Source organism: Mus caroli, unplaced genomic scaffold, assembly GCF_978045245.1.
Source record: "Mus caroli unplaced genomic scaffold, Mus_caroli_1 scaffold_3, whole genome shotgun sequence".
NCBI lineage: Eukaryota > Metazoa > Chordata > Mammalia > Rodentia > Muridae > Mus > Mus caroli.
Genome location: NW_028227258.1, coordinates 20903125 through 20928835, shown reverse-complemented (window position 1 = coordinate 20928835; position 25711 = coordinate 20903125). Strand labels below are relative to the sequence as shown.

General features: G+C 42.6%; 1 protein-coding gene and 1 long non-coding RNA gene across 5 annotated transcripts in view; both read right to left on the bottom strand.

Moving 5' to 3' along the window:
- Nucleotides 1-19018, bottom strand: part of Rap1gds1 (Rap1 GTPase-GDP dissociation stimulator 1) — a 152424-nt gene extending 133406 nt beyond the window's left edge. For all 4 annotated transcript variants that reach the window (XM_021157708.3, XM_021157709.3, XM_021157710.3 and 1 more), the window contains exon 1: nucleotides 18828-19018. In XM_021157708.3, the coding sequence (XP_021013367.1) occupies nucleotides 18828-18831 (4 nt within the window). In that variant the 5' untranslated portion in view covers nucleotides 18832-19018. The remainder of the gene's footprint in view (nucleotides 1-18827) is intronic.
- Nucleotides 522-9990, bottom strand: LOC147005439 (uncharacterized). Its single transcript, XR_015046595.1, has 2 exons — nucleotides 9746-9990; nucleotides 522-2576 (listed from the first exon to the last, which is right to left on the bottom strand). It is a non-coding gene; the product is annotated as an uncharacterized LOC147005439 (long non-coding RNA).
- Nucleotides 19019-25711: the final 6693 nt, after the last annotated feature.

Genomic DNA, 25711 nt, shown 5'->3' with positions numbered 1-25711 from the left:
GTGGAGACCATGGAGAGGTGCTGCTTACTGGCTTGCTCCTCATGGCTTGCTCCTCATGGTTTGCTCAGTCTGCTACAAGAGTAGAACCCAGGACCACCAGCCCTGCGGTGGCACCACTCACAATGGGCTGCCCCCCCCCAACAATCACTAATTAAGAAAATGCCCTACAGGCTTGCCAATAGCCTGATCTTTTTGAGACTCCCTGATGACTCTAGCTTATGTCAAGCTGACAGAAAACGAGCCAGTACACACTGCAATCCTCCAAGGGTCAGAGGATGGGACAGGTAAGTAAGCAAAGAGTAAAGCGAGAACTTATATAATAGCAAGCTGGAAAAGTTAGTAATTTCTGTTTTTCTATAGCTACTACAGATACAAATATCAGCTAGTTTAAACAACACAGACACACACAAACTATGAACTTAAGAACTTAAAAATAGTATTTAAACTGTAATAATTTACTATTACTTTCAGAATTATTACTGAATCACAGAAGTAAGAACCTTGAATATTAAAGAAGGTAATGAGCGTGCCATTTTTTTTTAATTCTTATGACATAGTCCCACAGACATTCCATGGTCTAACAGGAATATTAATACATATTAAATATGCTTCTTTAGTACACATACATACACATGACATGGGAAAGACATCTTAACAAAAATTACTATTCAAAGTGCATATATGCAGTTTTTTTTTTTTAAAGATTTATTTATTTATTATATGTAAGTACACTGTAGCTGTCTTCAGACACTCCAGAAGAGGGCGCCAGATCTCGTTAACGGATGGTTTTGAGCCACCATGTGGTTGCTGGGATTTGAACTCAGGACCTTTGGAAGAGCAGTCAGTGCTCTTACCCGCTAAGCCATCTCACCAGCCCCATATATGCAGTTCTTAGAGGACAACTTAGATAGCATTTAAGAAGTAGGGATATTCACAATGTTTGAATAAAAAATTAATAAGCTGCTTCATTTGATGAAAAATCCAAATTAAAGTTCATGAATTATACTCTGTCCTTGCTGTAGCAAATATATACCTATTCATGTGCATGCACGTGTCTGCTCCCAATATGGTCTACAGGAAACAATAACACCAAGACCCTGGGGCCATTTACAACCTACCCACTGTAATGGCCAATCTTGATTGTGAACTTGGGAGGATTTAAAATCAGCTGGGCCCAAGGATTTGTCTAGAGTGTGTTTCTAGGAAGGTTTAACTAAGACTCCATATGAACGTGAGTAGTGCTAAGCCAAGGGTTGGAGTCTAGGTCCAAATGAAAGAGGGGAAACCAATCAGCCATGAGGCTTGAGTTCCTGGCCATCCAGGGCTAGAGAAACCCTCTCTCAAAAAATAACAATAAATGTGTGTGTGTGTGTTGGGGGTGAGCATAACATTCACTCACCCCACCCTGCTACCTCCAGCTCTCAATGCCGTGCTCTCAAACTGAGGCCAAAATGCACTGTCTTCTCAGGCGGCTCTCTGTCAGGTGTCTGAGGACAAAGACTGTCCGTAATTTCTCTCAGGGTAGAGCTCCTTCACTCTTAAACTAACTGTAATTGCTATGTCCTACCAATTGTCCACTTCACTTCCAGGCTATGCTTCTATACAAAATAAGACTTCAGATGAAGTTAGCCAACTTCTACCTAGTGTGAGCATCATGCCAAGTGACCGAACTCCAAAGCTTAGTAACTTTCTAAGGAATCTGTAGAAACTCACAGTTCCAAGCCTGCATTTTTTCATTTCCCTAGCTCTACACTTTTGTGTACATAAAACTCTTATTAACACATTTTTATTAGATGGGCCATTTGAATAGTTTCACATTACTCTCCCAAGTGAAATGTAATCTGAAGTAAAATCGTAACGGTCCTTTGGAAACTCAGTTGAACGTTGTTTTGCCGGGGCAAATATGTGAAGGAGCGTTTCGTTCAAGTGGACCCAGGTGAGAGGCTCAGGCAGACTCGTGAAGGAACATTTTGCTGAAGCAGACTCAGGAGAGAGGGTGTTCTGCTAAGGCAAGCACATGAAAGGAAACATGAAGGATTCTTTGCTAACAACAGGCATATACTGGTCCGCCTTACATGGTATAGTTGAGCTCCATTTGTCAGGACTCTTCAGGATGGGGCTGATTGGATGCACAGGCTGAAGCAAGGCATGTGGAGGACACATGATGTCTGGAGGGTATAAATAAGACTCCAGAGAGTGATGGAGAAAGAGCTTGGCTTGCTCGAACAGCTAGCTGTGTAACACTTGTGGGTCTCGCTTCTTCGCTGATCTTCTCTTTCCTGAAAGAGGCAAAGCTGAGAACTTCTCCTGGCGTCCCTGTTAGTCCCTCCTGCTGTATTCGAGCAGAGGCTGAGGCCTGGCTGTCTCTGCTAGGTCATGCCACCACTGATGCTAACTCGACTCTACTGAACCGGACTGCTGATGTATCTGTGAAGCGTCTGGATCAGCTGCCTGCTGACCTGTGAACTCAACTGCCGATTTCCAGACAAACCCAGAGGGGAGTTGCTCCAAAGAACCTTTCAAGACAGGTCCACTTCTGGATCCTTTCTTTTCCACTACTTCTGGTGGGTGGTGGGCTACAAGGGAGGTGAAGGTATTTAAGAACCATCATTAAAAATAAACACCATCATTGAAAAAAAAAAATAAAATTACAGTAATAGATGCTGACAACCTGACATGACTTTCCCCACCACCTTTACTTACATGTCGCTAAAAATTATGATGTAAATTGCCTTGACTAAGAAATACTTTTCTTGTGGAAAAAAAAGGAATGACTTCAATCAGAGTGGAGTTGCTGCTCTTTTTATTTCGGAAAGCTGGTAGGAAAAGGTTCTTAGCAATCTTCTTACAAAAAGCATTCTGAGCCATGTTCCTCCCTTTCTTTGTCATGCTGAAGGCTTTGAGGTCAAGCTACACTAAGTAAATGCTCCATCACTGAGCTACAACCCTGGCCTCATTCATCCAGAAAGGAAGAGTTTATTTCAGTTGAAGGAGAAATATTGCTGTCTTACTACAGTCGTGTCTAAGTTGAGGGCCAAGAGTGTCACCGATCCTCAGGATGTCAATACTAAACTTTAAGAACATGGCAGTTAAATTTTATTTCACACACACACCAGAAGAGTTCAAGAGCCATTTCCTGTTCTACAGCTGTCAAATTTGGTTTTAGCATCCAGCATGACACAAATTACAAATTAATAACTGTCTTTTGTGTTTAATCACAGAGCAAGTCACAGAAAGATCCAGGCTTAATGCTTTAAGAACTGAACAAGAAAAATATTGGGCTAATATCTTCTCCACAGGCTTACAAATGGAAAGATTTACTATACTTCCATATCAAATAGTGGCCAAGACCCAAGATATTATAAGGCATTGAAGAGAAATCAATGCAGATAAATGAATGAAGCTTGAGAGCGTGGTAACGTTTTTAAAAGAAAGCCAAGAAGCACACAGGAACCATGTTAGCCGGATGTAACCTGCCATTTCCAGGTTTCTGTGACTTGCTGAAATGACCCCTACACAGGGCAGAAGTTCTAGGATATGAGATAGACGTGACATACTTCCAAACTATCAACTGTTAAGCTAGCTTTCACAACACAAAGTTGTGTAAACACAAAAATAAAATCGCCACTTGAAACCTATCTACCCCATTACATTTCCTTATACCTAGGATGCCTGTAAGGCCACCCAAGACCTTGAAGTCCCAGCACTCTTCCAGAACAATGTCTCAGCGGTTGCCTCTATGACCCTGCGCCCCATCCAAGGCTCCAAGTTTACCTTTACTCTCACACTCCACTTAGCTCCTCAAGTGAGCACAGAGGTTTAGACATAATGCTGAGGCTCTGAGCATCAACTCCTTCAGCACCATCAAGTGCATGCTTAAGACACATTGTTGATTCCCGGCACTTAAGGTTCAGGTGGAACCCATAGCCTACCTCCAAGTTCTGTCCCAGATTCTAGAATATGTCTGACAGCAGAGGAAAACCACAGGAACAGATTCAGAAAAACCCTTAAGTCTACATGAAAACCGAAGGCATGGCTGATGACAACATTAATACATCACAGGTTGAAAACAAAAGAATAAAGTCTCAACAACAGATACAGCTATCAACTAACTTATCTGCATTTCCTATGCAAGTTCACCTTACAGCCAGTGTCAAATGCCTGAAATCTGTGGCCTTTGCCTCTGCCTCTGCCTCCTCCTCTTCCTCCTTCTGCTCCACCTCCTCTTCTCCTTCTTCCTCCCCCTGCCCCTTCCTCCTCTTGCTATATAGTTCTGCATAGTACAGTTCATAGCTCACCTACACCTCAGCATGAGTTTTCAGCAGTGCCCTGCACCCCTTTAAGTACATATGCTGGAGTCTTTGTCTCTATTAGACACAGAAGGGCTTTGGGTTCCTGCACACTGCTTCCCTAGCCCCAAGATCCTTGTGATGGTTTGTATATCCTTGGACCAGGGAGTGGCACCATCTGAAGGTGTGGCCTTGTTGGAATAGGTGTGACCTGGTTGGAATGGGTGTGTCACTGTGGGTGTGGGTATAAGATCCTCACCCTAGTTGCCTGGAAGTCAGTCCTCCAGTAGCAGCCTTTGGATGAAGACATAGAACTCTCAGCTCCTCCTGTGCCATGCCTGCCTGGATACTGCCATGCTCCCACCTTGATAATGATGGACTGAACCTCTGAACCTGTAAGCCAGCCCCAATTAAATGTTTTTTATAAGACTTGCCTTGGTCATGGTGTCTGTTCACAGCAGTAAAACCCTAACTAAGACAATCCTCAATTCCTCCTTCAAGTCTCTGTGCATGCACTCCAGCATTGCCTGTTTCTTCAGAGGTGTTCTTACTGGTCAGGTGACCGAAGATCAGCCTCGGCCTGGATAACCTAAATGAACTGTAACTCAGAAGGCTGACCAGGAGCACAGTTAGTGTTAGCATATACAAGGGCTTAGTATATGCAGGGCTCTGGGTCTGATCTCTAATGAAACTGCATGCTTCACTGAAAAGCTTCTTTCCCGTCCCTTGGATACCCTTTCTTGGTGGTCTATCTTACCCTTTAGAGTTCTCTGGTCTATCACTGCTCAACAATTTAAGAGTAAATATTCTGTTTAATTTACTAGGTGCTGAGCCAGGAAAACACCTCAGCTGCCAATGTTCTTTACCTCATAACTGGAGAACATGAGTTCAGTCCTCAGATTCAATGTACAAATGTTAGGCTGTTTGTACTTCTAATCCTAGAGCTGAGAGCAGAGCCAGAAAGGTCTCAGGATTGCTGGCTAGTGGCTCTGTCTGGTGAACTCCAGACAGAAGGGAGACCCTGTCTCAAAGCAGATGTACAATGTTTTTGAGCACGATGCCAGAGGTTGTCCAGTGACTTCTATAAGCACATATATGCATATGCACTACTATACATACACTCATGTGCTCTGTAACTCCAGTTCCAGGGATCTGACACCCTTGACCTACAGGGGCACCAGACACCCAAATGGTGAAGACATACATGTAGATATTACCCTATACATTAAAAACTAAATAAAATATAAAGAAATGCTGAGCAATAAGCTATGTCTCCTGCTATAATATCTATCTATCTATCCATCCATCCATCCATCCACTCAAAATCCATCCATCGTCTAACAAACACTTGGTTTTTATCTCCTGTTTGGACATGGACAGATACAGTTCTATAAATAGCCTTCTTGCGATGAGAACTGAGGAGCTGTGTGAGAAAGGACAAGAAAGTTATATATAAAGTGATCAATAAATTAAGAAGATAATACCAAACTTCTGTTTCTTCCAATATGAACTAGATGCCCACCTATCACTAAACACCATATTCAGTGCTCAAGACAGACAGATGAACACAACACATCTCTCCCCATTTTCACAATACAAAAATTACTTTTATTTTGGTTAGCACTGCATTTGCATATTCCAGTTTATTCCCAGAAGTAACTAGTGTTAGCACTTCTCATGAAACCTTCTAGACCTACTCTGTGCTCATGTCTGTCTGCAGGGCACATACACGACTTCAAAACATAAGCAACCCACATGTTAAAAATGACTAATCTCCTGGTAACTTCCGATCACTTTTTTGGGAGCTGGTGTTACTACTGAATGAAATAATACTCTGCTCTCCAGTTATCAGGGCTTGTGAGAAAAATGCCCTATTAAGTTCTGTGCATGTGAAGCTACAGAGCCACACAGGAAGCACCTACCTACTTCTATGATGAATTTCAGTATCAACATGTTTCTGAGGAAATGCTCCAATTACCATCATTCGATAAATCACACCACACTTACTGATGCGAAACGAAATTTTTGTATTGTACACATAAATTCTATGAACTAGGAACACACAAGTGCACACTGGGAATTGCTTATCTTCTCCACAAGGTTCAGACCTTCTATGTTGAGTCACTGGGAGTGACTCGGAAGAGCCCCAAAGCTGGATCTGGAGCATCATCTCAGCCATGCACTGGTTCCTTCACCAGGGTGACTGGCCAGGAAGACTGAGCACTGGAGCTGTCTGCCTAGGACCTGACACAGCTTCTCCGTAAGGCTTCACTTCCTACCACCACGGCAGCCTTAAAGCGCTCAGACTTCTCAGAGCACTGCTATAGCAAATGAGCTGCTTTAACTTTCTGCTCACTGGGACAAGAAAGTTACACAATACCATTTCTGCTGAATTCTACATTCTACTGGTTAACAACAAATCACAGGTGTGCTCATATTCAACATTAACAGCTTCTAACTCCCAGAGGGGATAGCAAGTTATAAACAATTTTGCAGAGTAATAAATTATGGCCATCTTTGAAAAATATAATCTGCTATCCTAACAATGTTCACTGCGTGGTTATGTAAGTACAATAAATATGACTCTTTGTTGGTTTAACTTCCGAATATAAGAAATAAGAATATAAGAATGTTTGTTTACAAAAATGATTATATTTTCATTTTTGGAAATAGACATTAACGTTCACATGGGCATTATCTTACTAACACCTGAAACTCGTCTGTGAAGTCACTGTCATCGGAGTTGAATTCAGAAGTTGAATAATCTGCCTAGAATATGTACCAACCAGGGGATGAATCAAATTCTGGCCTTTCTTCTGTCCAGGCAGTTAGCACTTTGTACAGATAAACTCATTCTGCGCAGATCAGAGCTGTGCAAAACACCAGAGCTTTCTGTATGCTGCTTTTTGTAGACGGATGATCCTCAAGAAGGGAAATTTCTAACCAAATTAACCGGCTGTACTAAGTAGCAACTATCTACATGCCTGAATGTGTATTTAAAAACAAAACAAATAGTGTACTATGGCAGGGGACAGTCTCTGCCACAGTATCAAAGGGGTGATATACTGTAGTTTTTATTTCCTTTAATTCATAAAGGAAATCAAGTCCAAGGAAGAAGTCCAGATCTTGACAATCAGTAGAAACAGTGCTAGGTGCTGATCTGTCACCATCTCCATCCTCGTGTCTGTATTTCCTCCGAGGACTCAGTTAGAACCTTCTTTGTCTCTATTATCCATTTCCTTTACATTATTCTTATCTACAGTTAGAGTTTAAGCCTTTCCAAAAGTGAGACATGACTGTCTGCTCCACGTGTTCTGTAGCTTTCTAGTAACTGCCACTCTACTGATCCCGTCTTGTTTCTGACTTGATGGCAGTGCCTGTACAAACTGTGTCAAAGCCAGAAGCACATCTTAACGGACCGGTGTGATTCCCTCTTATAGCTTAACAGTGTAATGAATCTTTGAAGGTAAAAGGAAATTAATCAGCTCACGTGAAATTCGACATTTGTCCTAATCATATTTTAAACCAAACCTATTTTTCCATTTTATGAAAGTCGGTTGGCACTCTCCCATTCCTGTGAGGCATACATTTGTCCACTCTCTGCTTTGCTCCTAATGACCGGTACCAAATACTCAGTGAACCTTCACATGGGAATGTTTTCAAGAACTACAGCAAATAGCTTTTTCAACCTGACAAAGTTCTTACTTTCAGAATATCTAAGACAGTATACATATCTGACAGCTTTCAAAACAACAGTTTGTAAAAGTGCCATGAATTCTGTTTGCTTTGTTCTAGGGAAAAAAAAAAATCCCAGCACAAATTAAAAAAAAAAAAACACCTCAGTTATTTGAGATTATTTTATATAATATTATAAGTCTTTTCTGTAACTTAAAAATAAAAGTAATATAACCATACTATTTTTATAGTTCTTATATAGAAAACAATTTTATGTTGCCTTAAATGTTAGTGAATGCTTCCTAAGACATAATAAAATATTTAATAGCCCTATTATATTACATTATATTATATAGCACTCTGATGATTCCATTATTTTCCCTTAAAAATAAAATTAATCTCAAAAGCCAAAAATAAAGGAAGACTGTAGCAGCACTTGGTCTGACATAACACAGTTCTCATTAGGCACTTGACCTTGGAGGTCCTGTATTATAATGGGTCATAGCTTTTCTATTCAATAGTGGTAGCATTTTTTAGGCCATAGATAAAATAGGTACATAAAAAAATTCAAGTAGCTTGTCAAAGGCTATTCTAGAGATGTTATTTTTTTTTTACTTTAAGATGTATTTTATGTGTATGTCTTGCCTACATGAACATATATGTACCATGTGCATACCTGGTGTTCACACAAGTAGAACATATCATTGGATCCCCTCTAACTGCAGTTACTGATTGTTGTGAGTCACCATCTGGGTGCCGGGAACTAAAGCGTGTGTCCACAAGAGCAGCAAGTGTTCTTAACCACTGAGCATTCTCTTCAAACTCCATACTACAGTTTAGGGAAAAGCGGAAAATAAACCTACTCTGTCTTTCTCTGAGCTCCTACTCCATTCAGTTTAACTCTGTCTTATAACTACTGCAGGTAAGGATGTTATTTACTAGTTGTATGATTTAATGTTCACAGCTTCTTAATTTTAAACTTACCAATTTTCATAATGTGGTAAGTTCAACTATACCCCATTTTAATGAGATCAAATCTTTTGTAATTAAGAAACAATAGAAATCCCACATAATATGACTTCAGATACCTTTGAGAATACACTCTGATTAAGGACTCAACTCTGTGGGATATAAGTTACGTAGCTTTACCTTAATTCAATTCCTTAAATGAATCCATGACACTAGATTTTCATGGCACCCACGTGTGCCTAGCCTTAATGAAGAATCTTCTATTCAGTACTCATCAATTTTGTCATACAGGGATGCAGGTCCAATGGAACCACACTTTTGAACTATTTAAGAAGTCAACATTCCATTTTTACCATCATGTCAAATCAAGTTTACAGACAGACCCCAATTTATATTTTTTTAAATGATGATGTTATAAAAGAAATATGTGCTGGGGATAAATGAATTTTGATCTGTTCCCATACCCGTAAACCTTAGTACAATATTTACTCTCAGTTCCATGGACCTAAAACTAGTCAAGAGATAGTTTAGAGTTTACTGGATTACTATGGTATACTGTAGGTTAGTTAGACTAGAAGTACTAGCTTACTATATTTTCTACTTAACAACAGAGTTAGTTTCAGCAAACCAATATAATTACATTGTAAGTTAAGGACCAACTAACTTCAAGTATCTTGCTTTTAAGAAATGTAAAGTGTTAGGCAGGTTATTTGTCACTGAGTGGTTGACAAACCATTGTCTCATACACTAACAATAATGCTATACTAGAAAAATACAGTGTACTCTTGGCATTCATCACATTCTCAACTCACAGGACAGCAGGCATCGAAATGATGGAACAGATAACAGAATATCTTGTCACAGCAGAATTCCTTCAAGAAAATAAAGACTCAAGGACACAAACCAAGTAAGTTTCCAAATGGCACACTTCTACTGCAGGCAAGAACAATCACTTACCCATGGTGAGCTCATTATATTTGACTGCAACACAGCCAAATCTCAAGCTAATTTAACAACAGCCCTTTAGGGTCTGGGGAGGTGCTGTATGGCAGCTTTTTCCCTAGACATAGCAGCATTCTATCATGGGCTTTGCCTCTGGTAGTTATGGTAACTAGAACAGAATAATACAGTCATAGCCAGCTCTATGGTGCTAACTATGGTACTAGAGCCATTGGGACTCCCTAGGGAGTGGATGAATGGAGAATCTGGGCCCTAACGTGGGATTCACCATCCAGCCCCCCACTGCAAGTGATCTTCGGAGATGGCAAAAGTACACAGGAATTAGGAGCTTAACAGAGAGTAGGGCTCCGGGACACGGCTTCCGGACACGGCTTCCATGTTGCAGCCATCCTACAAGGGTTGGACCCGGCAGTGATGCAGCTCTTTGGGGGTGCGGAGGTCATGCATGCTCCCCAACCTGGAGGTAAATAAGCACCCAGTCTAAAAGCCCTACTCTCACTGCTCTCACCAAGTTGGACTTGGTTAAACCATACTACGGTCTGTCCTGGATGTCCATCTGGGGTGATTAGATGTTCCTCTGTGTCTTCCCAAGAAAAGTGCAACAGGAAAACAGCTCAGTTGGCAAAGTGTTTGCTCTACAAGACTGAGAACTTAAAAAACTCAGAGTGTGGGGGCAGGGGCTTGCAGCACAGTCTAGAGACAGACAAGAAAAATAACAGCTTCATAACGACAGACAAGTAGACCAATGGAACAGAATTGAAGACCCTGAGATCAACCCACATACCTATGGTCACTTGATCTTTGACAAGGGAGCAAAAACCATCCAGTGGAAAAAAGACAGCATTTTCAACAAATGGTGCTGGCACAACTGGCGGTTATCATGTAGAAGAATGCGAATTGATCCATTCCTATCTCCTTGTACCAAGGTCAAATCTAAGTGGATTAAGGAACTCCACATAAAACCAGAGACAGTGAAACTTATAGAGGAGAAAGTAGGGAAAAGCCTCGAAGATATGGGTACAGGGGAAAAATTCCTGAATAGAACAGCAAAGGCTTGCGCTGTAAGATCGAGAATCGATAAATGGGACCTCATAAAGTTGCAAAGCTTCTGCAAGGCAAAAGACACCGTCAATAAGACAAAAAGACCACCAACAGATTGGGAAAGGATCTTTACCTATCCTAAATCAGATAAGGGACTAATATCCAATATATATAAGGAACTCAAGAAGGTGGACTCCAGAAAATCAAATAACCCCGTTAAAAAATGGGGCTCAGAACTGAACAAAGAATTCTCACCTGAGGAATACCGAATGGCAGAGAAGCACCTGAAAAAATGTTCAACATCCTTAATCATCAGGGAAATGCAAATCAAAACAACCCTGAGATTCCACCTCACACCAGTCAGAATGGCTAAGATCAAAAATTCCGGTGACAGCAGATGCTGGGGAGGATGTGGAGAAAGAGGAACACTCCTTCATTGTTGGTGGGATTGCAAGCTTGTACAACCACTCTGGAAATCAGTTTGGCGGTTCCTCAGAAAATTGGACATAATACTACCAGAGGATCCAGCAATACCTCTCCTGGGCATATATCCAGAAGATGTTCCAACCGGTAAGAAGGACACATGCTCCACTATGTTCATAGCAGCCTTATTTATAATAGCCAGAAGCTGGAAAGAACCCAGATGCCCCTCAACAGAGGAATGGATACAGAAAATGTGGTACATTTACACAATGGAGTACTACTCAGCTATTAAAAGGAATGAATTTATGAAATTCCTAGGCAAATGGATGGATCTGGAGGGCATCATTCTGAGTGAGGTAACATATTCACAAAGGAACTCACACAATATGTACTCACTGATAAGTGGATATTAGCCCAAAACTTAGGATACCCAAGATATAAGATACAATTTGTTAAACGCATGAAACTCAAGAAGAACAAAGATCAAAATGTGGACACTGTGCCCCTTCTTGGAATTGGGAACAAAACACCCATGGAAAGAGTTACAGAGATAAAGTTTGGGGCTGTGAAGAAAGGATGGACCATCTAAAGACTGCCATATCCAGGGATCCATCCCATAATCAGCTTCCAAACGCTGACACCATTGCATACACTAGCAAGATTTTGCTGAAAGGACCCAGATATAGCTGTCTCTTGTGAGACAATGCCGGGGCCTAGCAAACACAGAAGTGGATGCTCACAGTCAGCTATTGGATGGATCACAGGGCCCCCAATGGAGGAGCTAGAGAAAGTACTCAAGGAGCTAAAGGGATCTGCAACCCCATAGGTGGATCATTATTAGGAACTAACCAGTACCCCGGAGCTCTTGACTCTAGCTGCATTTGTATCAAAAGATGGCCTAGTAGACCATCACTGGAAAGAGAGGCCCATTGGACTTGCCAACTTTATATGCCCCAGTACAGGGGAATGCCAGGGCCAAGGGGTGGGGGTGGGTGGGTGGGGGACTGGGGGGGGGAGTGTATTGGGGACTTTTTGGATAGCACTGGAAATGTAATTGAGGAAATTACCTAATTAAAAAATATATATATAATAAAAAAAAAGAAAAAAGAAAAATAATAGCTTCATTTTTCCCCTGGCTCATAAGTCACCTGTTTTCACTTGTTGGTTTTTGTTTGTTTGCTTGTTCTGTCTTCAAGAAGTCAATTCCAAACCGCTTAAGAATTTAGTTCTGTAAAGCTGCTTTTACATAGAACAGTGATTAGAAAGAGAATTTCCGAAGAAAGTATCATCTTGTATAACCTGAAGTGGCATCAAACCTCTCTGAGCAGCACAGAGGCTGATTTAACCAGCTTAGAAACTCTGTTCTCCAAACACACAGTGTTTGAGGCCTACTGTTCTTCAGGAGCAGGTTTTTCTGAGAAAAGCAGTCAATCCTTATGGGTATCCTTTGACTGCCACCAGGAGAGACCGGGATTTGTACTCAGCGATTGAACCAACCCACGGTTGGCACTGTCTATCCCTATCAGAGTAGAAATTAAAAACTTGCAACTTGTCTTACTACATGGGAGCCCAGTGGGTTAGCATCTGTAAGGTTATAGTTGATTTAAAAGGAGTAAAAAAAAAAAAAAAAAAAAAAAAAAAATTCAGGACACAGGAGAGGTTCTGACCTTTAAAAAAAAAAAATACTACAAATAGCAAAGGAAGAAAGAAAACAACTGAGCCCCAAGCTCATGTCTTTGAAAACTAGACTTCCCTACATATTTGACGTTCCTAATGCATCTCATCTCAAAGTCAATGTAAAACTCACAGAAGAAATACATAGTAAAATAATGTCATCTGGACCAATCAGAAGTAAGAACTGATCTACCTTGGGCAATTGCTGTGTCGTCATCTATTAAACAAGATCTCCATGAACACAGAAAGCGTAGGTATACCTGTTGAGGTTTCATCCGTTGCTATGTATTGTAAGGCTAAATACTGGCCCCCAAGGTCTGGTTGTCCCCAGGGATGCACACCAAGTGATGCTATGTAACCTTGCCTCCCAAGTGATCCCTGATTGGTCAATAAAACTAACCACAGACTGTAGCTGGGCAGAAGAGAGGTAGGCAAGGCTTCAGCTCCAGCGACTTGGGGTCAGAGGCATAGACCATGAAGAGAGCAGAGAGAAGGTGAGATGAGGTAGACAGATCATGAGAACAGGGCAATGAGGACAGCCAGCTGGAGCAGGAGCAGCCCAGATGGAAGTCATATATATATCAGGGTTACTGACAGGGAAGTGGACAAGGCAGCACAGAGGGCTGATACCTGCCCAGCTCTAGTGCTTTTAAGGCCTATGATACATATAAAGGTTTTATGTCTTTTATTTGGGAACTAAATGATCTAAGGTAGAGCAGAAACCCCCAAATAGTATTTACTACAACACAGACTTTTCAAGCCAAAACTACAGTTGCAGCCTCTCTCTCACAAGCTCACTAAGAGCTGACTGAGTTATCAGTTGGAGGTAGCTCATCTGAATGCCAGCTGGGAACTGTCAAGAACACAAGAAGTCTTTAAATGCCTCCTATACGAGAGCTAGGCTCATTAGGAACAGAGGCGCACAGAACCCTGGGCTTAACACTCAGCATATCCAAAACAAGAAGAATTATATGCACCTGGCACTACCTATGTGGAAAAACTTCATTAGAGCGCTGCACTAACCAATGAGTATCTATAATCAATGCTGATAATTTGGTGAGTTGGAACCATAATTAAGTGTCATGTGACCTTTTGAAACAATCTGTACCACACAAACTGTCCAATCAATATTACCGTGTTTTGAATTCAACCAAAAGATTGCAGTTGTTTGTTTTCGTTCGTCATATATTTCTTTTTTTTTTTTTTTCTGTTCAACAGTCTTGACTTTGCCTCCTGGCCTGAAAGTCTAAAATATTTACCATCTGGTCCTTTACAGAAAAAGCTTGCCAACGTCTGCTGCGTGGAGGTGTTATTCCCAATACCCGCTCTCACCTGAGACTGTCTCAACAATGCAAACCAACTCAATCAGAAATGGGAGCTGCCCCAGTCATTATTTTTTAAACAAGCTCTCCAGATGATTCTTAGGCAAGCAAGCTAAAATTTGAAAATGACTTCTTTAAAAATTAAGATTTTTAGAATGTTTTATCCTCTTGGAGGAACTATTTCTTTGAATCAGTATAATAGGGAGTGTGTCACCCTATTAACTGTTAAGAAGATTAAATTTTAAGTTCTATAAAGTGCAACATGATAACTGGCATCCACAGGGGGTAACTACTGCTTCACTGTGGCCTGAAGACTACTGGCCCAGGAGACGTGTTCATTCATTCTTAGAAAATCTGAGAGAGTTATTAAAACCATTATTAAAAATTAAATGATAGGCAGTTAGATAAGACACATTAAAACGGGTATTTATATTAAGCAAAGCACATTTTTCACCATAGTTTATTATTGTGTCCATGAAATTATTATTTCCATAAGGTGAGCACACAATATAATCACATTAGCAAACTGATAATCACTAAAGTTAAATCTCAATTAATTATATATTCAGTTTAACTTTGAACTAAAATGAGTTTCAAACAATTTTTTATAGTGTTGTCTAATAATCTGGTAGATACAAAGTTGTAGCAAGTTTTTTGTTTGTTTGTTTGTTTGTTTTTGGTGCGTGTGTCTGTCTGTCTGTCCATCTGTCTGTCTATACAACAGGTATCTAGTATCTAAAGTCATTCTGGAAAGAAAAGAGGGGTTAAAAAACCACCAGAGGGACTGTGAACTTCACAAACACAGCTGGTCATAGCTTGTAGCCCACTTTATAGCCATCCCCTTTATCACTAGCCTCATCCCTGGCTTAATTCCAGGAATTCTTTAAGTAACAATCCTGTATAAATAAATGCACCAAGCAAATTCCATTCCTCTGCAGTCTGAATACAGTCCCTATCTTAGCCCTAGCAAACTGACCCAAACACTTGAGCTGCTTTGTTAAGAAGAAACTGCCATTTGAAAACTAAAGAAAAACACCATGCAGAGACAGAATGAATATAAGCCATCTGAGATACTGGGCATATTTCAAACCTGAATTTCAAATATCGTAAAATTTATAATCAAAACAGACTTTGGTTTAGATGATTTTGCTCTCTCTAAAACTAATGTTAAACCAGAATCTCCAACAGAAGATACCACAGGGGTTTAAAACCAAACAAACTATATACTATGCTACGACATAGACATAAGAGAAGGGAATGTCGAAGAAGTGTGAGGGACTACTGTGAAATTACCACTATGGTCAGGTAATAGAACAGCAACCTTCTGCCCCATGAATACATTTAATGGTTGACTCCCTCAACAAGTGCAGACTTCAGCCCAGCATTTCAGACCTACCACTATTTGGTGACTGGTTTTCACTTCTGTTTCCCAATGTTTCTGTATTTTTTTCTAGCTAAACAAGGCCTTTTATAAACTTTCCTACAAACATCTCTAACCTTCCCTATCTATTTTCATCTTACCCCACACCCCTATTTCCAGCAGTCTCATTTCTTCCGTTTTGAAGCCTAACTCACCTTCGGTTCACATACCGTTTCTCTAGAACCTCTGCATCCATCCCCAGCATCTTCCCAATGTATGCAAAGATACTTTGTATCATTTGCAGATTTTCTCATGTTGAATAAAGACTTTCTGTTGCTGTTTGAGACAGGATAACTTTTCTTTTTAATCCAGCCAGGCAGCCCAGGATGGCTTCAAACCCATCAGTCCTCTTGATCCTCCTGCCTCAGCCTTTCCTCCATTGTGTTGAGAATACAGGTGTGTGCCTTTACGCCTGCGACTCACACACTTATTTTTAGTATAGTTATTTGTGGCTCATATGGTTCTGGAGAGTATAGGAAACCGTAAGTGTGTTTGTATCACTCATTCTTGCCTCCCCACCGTACACTCCATAGGATGGAGTTTTGATCAATATTGGGTTGCAATAACATATACACTTATAGTAATTAAAGTTACAGCTGGGATCTGTGAGGTTATATAGAAAATACTTGCCATTTTCTTATGGAGAAAAGCTATTGCCATAAAAATACCCTTTAAGGGTTCCAGCTGGGACTCAAATATGCACAAGGCTCTGGGGTTTGCTACCCAAGACAACAAAAACAAAACAGACTACCTAAAATAAATAAAATGCACCTTATTGATTTCTTTAAAAGACAGTTAAAAAATAATCCCTCCCTCCACCATTAATTTGTATATCTTAAGAGTTGTCATAACTTCTGTGGCTCAGATATAAAATTATCTTCCAAGGTTTTAATGTTTTATTATTGTATATACCTCCCGATCTTACAACGACATCTTAATCACTGCAAATAGCATTATAGAAGGAAACTATATACCTAAGGTTGCCTTCAAAACCCATACCCTGCAATAATGTAACCAGTTTTTAACGAAAGGCCTTACAGCAAGACATTTTCTATACTTCCATGTCTACCAATCCATGCCTACGTTTAGGGCCTACGTTTCAAGTTCAAGAGCGGGAAGTACACGCCAGTGTAAAGAATAATTTGGCCAAATTTTATTGAACACCTACTATGTGAAAACTCTCACAAAAGACACAAAACTTAAGACATAAAATGTCATCTTCTTATACATAAAGTTAAACGCTCAAAACAACTAAATATGCAAATAACTCCATTAGACATTATGTGAGTGCTATTTAAAACAAAACAACAAAACTTCTAACAAGGTACCCCAAGTGCTAACAGGAGGGACCATAAACAAGAGTTTCTGAGAAGCTTCAAAATAAAATGGGTTTGTATTTGACTTTTCCCCCCTCTTTTTAAATCACCCATCAGCATTCAAGGTTTGCAAGATTATTAAGTAATTTAATCTGTTTTAGGTATTTTTATTCCCTAATTTGCAACAACAGACCTTGGATATGTACCCCCACTGGAAAAAAAAATACCGATTCAACATTTTGAACCTTTAGTTAAAATGAGCTTTAACTAAATCTCACCTTTAAAAAACTGAGACTTGTTTCTATACCAAAACCGTAAGTATAATTAAAAATCTTCCAACACGCAGATTTTAATCTGTAATCTGGATTAGTATTCGTTAAAAATTCTATTCCTAGAGAAAGGGACGAACAAATGGGACACTGATTTTTTTTTTAATAGAAATGTTCCGACTGTCAGTGATACTCACTTGGAAGACAAACAAGTGAAAATAAAATTCAGGGGCATGGGTGTTTTGTTCTGTTTTGTTTCATTAAAACCACCTCTTTCTCCCCCAACGGTCCTCTTCCTACTAAATGACAAAGATCTGACTCAAAGCTAAGAGTATTTGGTCTTCCGGGAAAGGCTACCACATCATTTCTAGGATTCAGATACTTCCTTGAGGGTTCTGTATTGCCATGATCTAACTCTAAGAAGCACTGAGCACTGTGTTGACAGATGAAAGGACCACATTCATAAATAACTTGCCCAGAAGGAGTGGGCAAAGTCCGTGTGGAGGGATGCCGAAGAAGCCAGTTTTTAAAAGGGGAAATTACGATAGACGCAAATTATGAAATAGAAGCAAACTGGGGAACGTGTACTGGGCAGATGATCTAAGTTGTTACTATCAAAGGAAACTTTTCGCCCTTAATTACAGAAGAGATGGTATCCGGTGCTCTTGTAATTATGCACAGGTAGGCAATATCTGGGGAGAATCTCACGTTCAAACATAAACAGTTTTATAAAACATTTGCATTGAAGTATCCATTCTTTTAGGATTAACTATAAATACAATGGAACTAGAATCAGATTATACAGATTTAGGCAGGGGCAGCTGGGGCAGAACAGGCAGCATGTAAATTCCTTAACAATGTGTTCCAGGGCACAGTTTCCAGCAACCGGAGAAATCCAGAAAACCGCTTGAGGACCGGAACTGTGCACTCCGTAGTCTCCCACCACTAATTCAACAGCTAGCGGCTCCCGCCAGCCTCGCGCTGCCCACGGCGGCGGCGAGCGAGTCGCCACCTCCACCTTGGACACTATCCGCTCCGGCACTCGGCTGGCCATCGCCCTCCCAAACTACTTGCCGGCTCTCCCCGCACCGGCGCCGGCCGTCGGCAGGCTGGGGAGGGAGCGATCGCGCCCACGGGAAGGAAGTTCCGCCAAGTGGTCGGGCTCGCCCTGGGACCGAGCCTGCAGCACCGCGGCCTCCCAGCCCCGGGGACGCCCCGCGCGGCCGGGCGCCGGCAGGAAGCGTGGAGGAGGGGAGGCGAGCGCGGAGCCCGCCGCCGACCCCACCCCGTGCGCGACCCCGCCGGCCCGGCCGCCCGCGTGCGCCCGCCTTCCCCCGGGGAGGGCCGCCGCCCCGCACCTCGCGGACCCGGGGACCCCGGCAACTTTGCAGGAGAGATGCACTGCCACCCTGCAGCACGCCGAGGGCGAGAAAAGAAAATGTCAGGCGATGACGGCCGGCAGGACTCACCCATGTTCCTCCCACAGGGTGAGGACCGGCAGGGCGAGGCGAAGGGTTCGGGTGCGGGCGGCGCGGCTCGGCGGCGGCGGCGTCCTCCCTCTACCTCCGCGTCTCCCGCAGCCAGGGAGGGACCCGCGGGGGGCGGCCGCCGGGGAGGAGCAGCGGCTGCGGCTGCGGGCGGCGCGGCCGCGACGGGGACGAGCGGCGGGGGGCGGGGCGGGGCGGGGCGGGGCGGGGCGGCCGGGCGCAGCCTGCGGCAGGCGCGGCTGCGAGCGAGCGAGCGAGCGAGCGAACGTGCGGGCGGGCGGGCTGGCGCGGAGGCGCCGAGCTGTCCTGAGGAGCGCCCTCCCGACGCGCGGCCGAGCGCCCCGCCCTCCCCGCCGAGCATGCTCAGTGCGGCCAGTGCTGCCTCCTGCCCACGGCCGGCGAGGCTAAGCCCGCTGGGGGCCGTGCATCTGCAGACCCGAGCGGTGTAGCTGGGTGGCTGTCGCTCGAAGGGCAGAGGCAGGGCTCAGATCGCCGGGCTGCTGGGACGGAGCCTCCCAGGAGGAAGTCTCAGCCCTGAGCGTGCCTGGCAGCGCACGCCCCAGGCGAGCACGTGCGGGGCGGCGGAGCAGGAGGACGTAGATGTCCGCGGGCTTGTCCCCAGGGCGCATCATGTTGTCCTGCGGGGCTGGCGGGAAAGCCGGTCCAGCGGAGAGCGGTCGCAAGGTCACCCTAGGCGAGCCAGTGCCTAAAGCCCTTTAACCCGTCGGGCGGGACCCTACTGGCTGTGTCCGCCTCACTCCCAATGTGCCGGGGAGGAAAGACGAGATCAGAAACACTGAAAGTCCACCTACGGGTGGGGGTAACTCGGTGGAGGACGAGCCGCCCGGGGATTGTGACGGAAATGCTCCCACCTGCTCGCGGGGCTCGGGGTCCCTGATTGGGCTCTGCACCAAGAAGAGACAGTAGGATTTCTCTGTGTAGCCCTGGCAGTCCTGGAACTCACTTTGTAGACCAGCTGGCCTCGAACTCAGAAATCTACCTGTGGAGGGAAAAAAAAATAGAAGGAGAAGGAAGAAGAAGAAGAGACAGTAGGAGACCTGCAAGTGTCCAGACCCCTGCCTGCCTGGACTTTATTCCAGGCCCGTGGCGATCTGTAGGAAGAGGCACTGCAACTCTTGCTGTCAGAAGGGGCTGTTTCTTTACCTGTGACTCTCACAGACCAGACGCTAATATTACAGGCACAGATCACAAGAGCATCTCGATATGTTAGGTACTGGGATTTCATGTGATTTTTTTCTGAAATAAAAATGCAACATAATTAAAGACAGGTGTGATCTATTTACAACAGCTCAAGCGTAGACTGATACAGATGTTAAACACCCCGTTCTTGGAAGAAAACTACTCTTCCTGTTTGTCTATAATTCATCTTGCAGAAGGCTGTTAGGATTGTTGTAATAATCTCTACACACAGGGTTCAAACTAAATTACTGAAGATCTGGGGCCCAGAAGACAAACCAGGGCAGGACCACACATCTTCTGAGGGCACCTCTTCCAGTAATTTCTTTGCCTTGTAGCAATATGACTCTAGCTTTCACATATTTTCCCTACGTGCTTATGTGTCCAGTTTTCCCTTATTTATAAGGACACTGGTCATGAAGGTCGGGAAGGCCACTCCCAATCTTGACTCTGGTGTCTGCAATGACCCGATTTCTGAACAAGGTCACATTCCGATGTCTTAGGGATTTCTGCGTGATGGCTGGGCACAGTCCAGTCAGTAAGACCCCAAGTCTAGAGACATGCACGTGCCTCGTTCTGCTTCTTTTTCCCAAATGTTTGCAAAAGACCATGCTAGGCCTTTCTACTGCTTCACATGTTTGATCGCTCTCTCTTTCCTTAATTTTCACAAATGTCTTCTACATTCTCTGTTTCAAGTTGCTTTAAGTTTCCTGTTACTTCCTTTGCTAGCTAATTACATATCACAATAATTTCAGGGTATGCCTAGCTTTCATTTGCATGTATGCATTGAAATTGGAAAGGCAGCTGGGTTTTTGTCCTCCCACCTGGCATTAGTCTAAGCATCATTTGTGCTCCTCTTGCATCCACAAGCCACCCCTTCAACTTTCTCACCAATTAAAGGCACAGTGCAGGGCAATCATGATGATCATGTTGAACTCCAATACGTTGACATAACTATAGTGAGACTCTTTTGGACTATACCTAGAAGTGGCTCATTTAAGGAATGATGTAATGCCTCTTGGGTTGTTTTGTTTTGTTTTGTTTTGTTTTTGAAGTGTGGTCTTGCTATATATAGTCTTGGCTGGCCTACTCACTGTGTAGCCCAAGTGATCTCACAAACGTATCAGTTCTCCTGTGGCCTCTCCAATGATAGGATTAGGGAATGTGCCAACATACACAATTCTTTCTTCTCCTTTTATAGGAATATAATGATTTTTAAAATATTTTTGTCTAAAACAGTTATTCTCAACCTATGGGTCATGACCCTTGGTGGTGGTGGTGGGGGGTGTATCAAATGACCCTGTTACAGGGGTCACCTAAGACCATCAGAAAACACAGATATTTATGATTTGTAACTAATAAAATTATGAAGTAGCAACAAAATTATTTTATGATTAGGGGGTCACCATGAGGACCTGTATACAACATGAGGAACTGTTTTAATGGGTGGCAGCATTAGGAAGGCTGAGAACCTCTGAGTTCAAAGTTACCTGTATGAGGAGCCCTTCTATACCATTTCATCCAGACTCTGCACACCCACTTTATATCCGCACCTCTGTACTTTATGTCTCTTCAATATTATCACTAGAATGGCGTGTATTTTGCTTTTTAGCGATCACGTTTAAGCATCAATCCTGAAAGACAGTAATTTTTGCCTTTCCTTTTTGGCCGTTGGATCACCAGTGCTGAGAACAGAGCTAACAGAGCAAATGTTTAGTGGAAGTTACTGCATAATTAAAAGTCTTTCAGTTGTCTCTATGATTTTATCCTAAAAGAGAGCAAGAATGATGATGTTAAGAACACTGGCTGCTCTTGCAGAGAACATGGCTCCCATTCCCAACATCCTCATGGAGGCTCACCATCATCTGTAACTCTTGTTCCGGGTGATCTACTGCCCTCTTCTGGCCTCCATGGGCACCATGCATTCACGTGGTACACAGAAATACTCTGCAGTAAAGCATCCATATACGTTAAAGAGGAAGAATGGTGTTGAGATTTTTCCTTCTAAGAATAAAAGACATTATAAAAATAAAGAAATAAACTTGGCACCTCACAGTGAGAACAGTTATTTGTAGAGAGACTATCTTGTGTATCGTATGGATGCTTCACCTGTCAATTCAAAAACCTAAGGCCAATAGGAAAGGGTAGAATAGAAGGTGGGACATCTGGGAGGAAGAAAGAATTCTGGGATAGAGCCAAGCATGGGAGATTCACCCAGGAAGATGGGACAAGATGGACACATGGTACCTGAGCACAGTCCCCTGGCAGGATGTAGAATAAAATAAATGGGATAATTTAAGTTATGATCTAGCTATATGGCCAATCCGTTTATAAATATATTTTGAGTCTGAGTTTTATCTCTGGGAGCATGGGGCTGAGAGGAAAAACCAGACCTAAACTTCTCCAGTTATTCAATAACTAAATATAACAACCATTCTATATTATTTTATTTTAAGAAGAAGTTTCTCTACTGGCTTGAGTGTCGGACTGTGTTCTCTCTTTGTGTTCCTAGATGTCCCTGCTTTCAAACAAGGTGAACGACGAGAACAGTTGCTTACAGTACTCGTCATGAACACAAACAACGACCAGGAAGATGTTTCTTAAGTCAAGAGGTCCTCTCAGAAGTCAGTTCGATCCCCCCACTGCAAGATAGGCAGTGGCACGATTTGAGTGGGCCTATTAGAAAGTGCAGAGGAGGTTTGTAAGGTACAACTTAGAGGTTGACAGATTCCTCCATCAAGTGTGTCCATCTGTATCCTGTTCATTTGGATAACAAGTTCTTTTGGAAATTGACATGGCTTGAGAAATGGTTTTTATTTGAGAGGAAGAGCACTGAGGAAAATATCTGTGAGAAAGATAAAACCTCACTAAGTAATGCCTTTTGGAAGGCGATTAAAATCCCTTAAAGGAGACATACTGGGAGGGACCTGCACAGAGGATAGACGGGAAGAGAGAGGATGCCTTTCTACCAATCATAGGGAGCCAATTGCCTCTTCCCCAAGATGCTTGGAATATTGTTTGAAGGGATCTCACTGGAGGAATCAACTGAACTTTACCGCAATAAAAATGAATGATTTCACAGGGATGTGTTCTACCTAAACCATTTCTTTTTAAAAGTCCCCATTAGTGAAATTAGGCTCTTCCAGATTGAACTACTGGAATGTTTGAACCTTATTTTAGGCCCTGTTCATTGTTCCCTATACTGTTTAATTGAGCATTAACAATTTTCTAAGTCCTGTGGAAGCTAAAGTTTCCTTTTCATATTCTGTCAACTCAAACTAATGTGTATAGATTTCAAAAAAAAAAAATTATGGACCTGCATTGTGAGACCTGAGGTAAGAAAGACTTAAGAAGTTCACCTGGCTAAGTGAGCATCTTCTGTGAGCTCAGTGTTAATGTGCCTGTTACTTTTCTCATCCATGTGATGAGCTACCTGACATCAGCAACTTAGAGGGGATAGGGGATTTGCTTTGCCTTATAGTTTAAGAAGATACAGTCTGTCGTAGCATTGAAGGCATGTCGGCAGGCGCTGAGGCAGCTAGGGATTTGCTTCTGCAGTTAGGAGGCACAGTGATAGATGCCGGTACTGGGGGGACTTTTCTTCAGTCCAGGCCCCCAGGCCATGGAATAGTGCTACTCACAATTAGGCTGGGTCTTCCCACCTCAGTTAATCTAGAAACTCTCCTAGCAGGACCAGAGGTTTGTTTCCATGGTGATTCTAAAACCCCCATCAAGATAACAATGCAAGAATCAGACTCAAATAACTGTAGGTGCGTGTTATGCAAAGTGAGGGTAAGACCAGTCTATTTTAGAAGTCTCTTCCTGTTCAAAAATCTCCTAAGTCGGTGAATGAAAAACAGAAAGAAAAGAAGCCAAAGATGACTTCATAAGAAGGTATTTAAAGGAAGGGTAGAATTTTTCTTCGGGAAATGACGGGGTGGGGGGGAGGGTAATTTCTTCCAACAGAAGGATGCATCATGACCCACAACACATATCACATCAATCACATTAAAAGAGTAGCTTGTGAGAACTAAGATTTCAAAAATGAAATTAAGTTTGTTTGAGAGACAAATTTCGAAGGACTGAAGAAAACCAGACAGAAGAGTTTTAACTTGATAAAATTGAAAATAAGGAACCCCTGAAAGTTTCAGAGGAATGCAATAATATGGTTAAAACCAGTGAGGAAAAAGCCCAGTAGTACCATCTAAGCTGTACTGAGAATGTGTGTTGCTGTTTAGGAATTAGTGCACCGCTACAATAGGGTACTATGGAAGAACTCCTAATAGACGGAATATTTTACTCTACCAGGGAAAAGCTACATGGGGTACCTTTAGCTAGGCAGAAGGCTGTAGTGCACAGGTCTAGACACAAGGACCTGCAAGACGTTTCTGTGGCTTCAGTGAAGCAAGCAAAGATGTAGGAGAGTTCATGAGACAAGAGTAGACAAGAGGACTCACCAATCTCATAGGGCCTTGGTAGCTAAATAGAGGATATTAACCTGAATGCAGCAGAGAGGCACTCCCAGAGAGGTTTTTGCTGTGGTTGTTGTTTGTTTGGGTTTTTCGTTTGTTTGTTTGTTTTTTAAGACAAGGTTTCCCTCTTTAGCCCAGGCTGTTCTGGAAGGAAGGAACTCTGTAGACCAGGCTGACCTTGAACTCACAGAGATTCACCTGCCTCTGCCTCCCAAGCTCTGGGATTAAAGGTGTGCACTACGATCCCTGTCATCTCAGAGAGTTATAAAGTTTGAAATTGTTGTTAAATTTATAGTCAAGTTGTTTCAAGAAGAAAATGGCTAAGAAGGAAATCCAAACAGGAAGTTGGGAGATTGTTGGGAAACTTAAAATATTCTGGGTGAGACTCCTGGCCTCAAGACTGAAGAGCCTTGGAGGGAGACAGGGCAGAGAGATCATAAAAGCCAGAGGTGGAGAATGACTTCAATGAACGGTTTCCTGAACTCACAAAACCTCACAGTGACTGTTACCACGAGCACAATCTCAAAGCAGACAAATCCCAGCAGAGGCAGGGGCCTGGGCATGGAGCCCCACTACTACCCGAGGAGCTATTGGCCCAAGAAAGCTACTGGGAAAGGCAGCGTTTTCTTCAATGCAGCCTTTGTTGTACGGACTTTAGGCCCATACTCAAGAGTACTGAGCTTCACCTAACAAACAAACAAAAAAACCCCACAAAACTAGTCCAGAGGTGAAGTGGCTCTGGGAGGAGGTGGGTAATAAGGAATGAATACTCAAAATGTATTGATCACAATACATTACGTTTAAGTATCAAAGAATTAAAAAAAAATTTTTTTTTTCGAGACAGGGTTTCTCTGTATAGCCCTGGCTGTCCTGGAACTCACTTTGTAGACCAGGCTGGCCTCGAACTCAGAAATCTGCCTGCCTCTGCCTCCCAAGTGCTAGGATTAAAGGCGTGCACCACCACCGCCCGGCTAAAAATATTTTTAAAGAAAGTCTCAAGACTTCTCAAGTCTGAAGCTGTAAAATATGTAGCCTGACATTTACTAAGAAATAACAAAGAAATTAAAAAATGAAAAAAGGAGAAAGAAAATGCCATTGTCAGCTAGTTTAGAAGTTACGCAGCATCATTGGCAGCCACTGTTTAAAAGCCGCCATAGCTCACCAAGTGATTCAGAGCAGAGCGAGTTTACACACAGT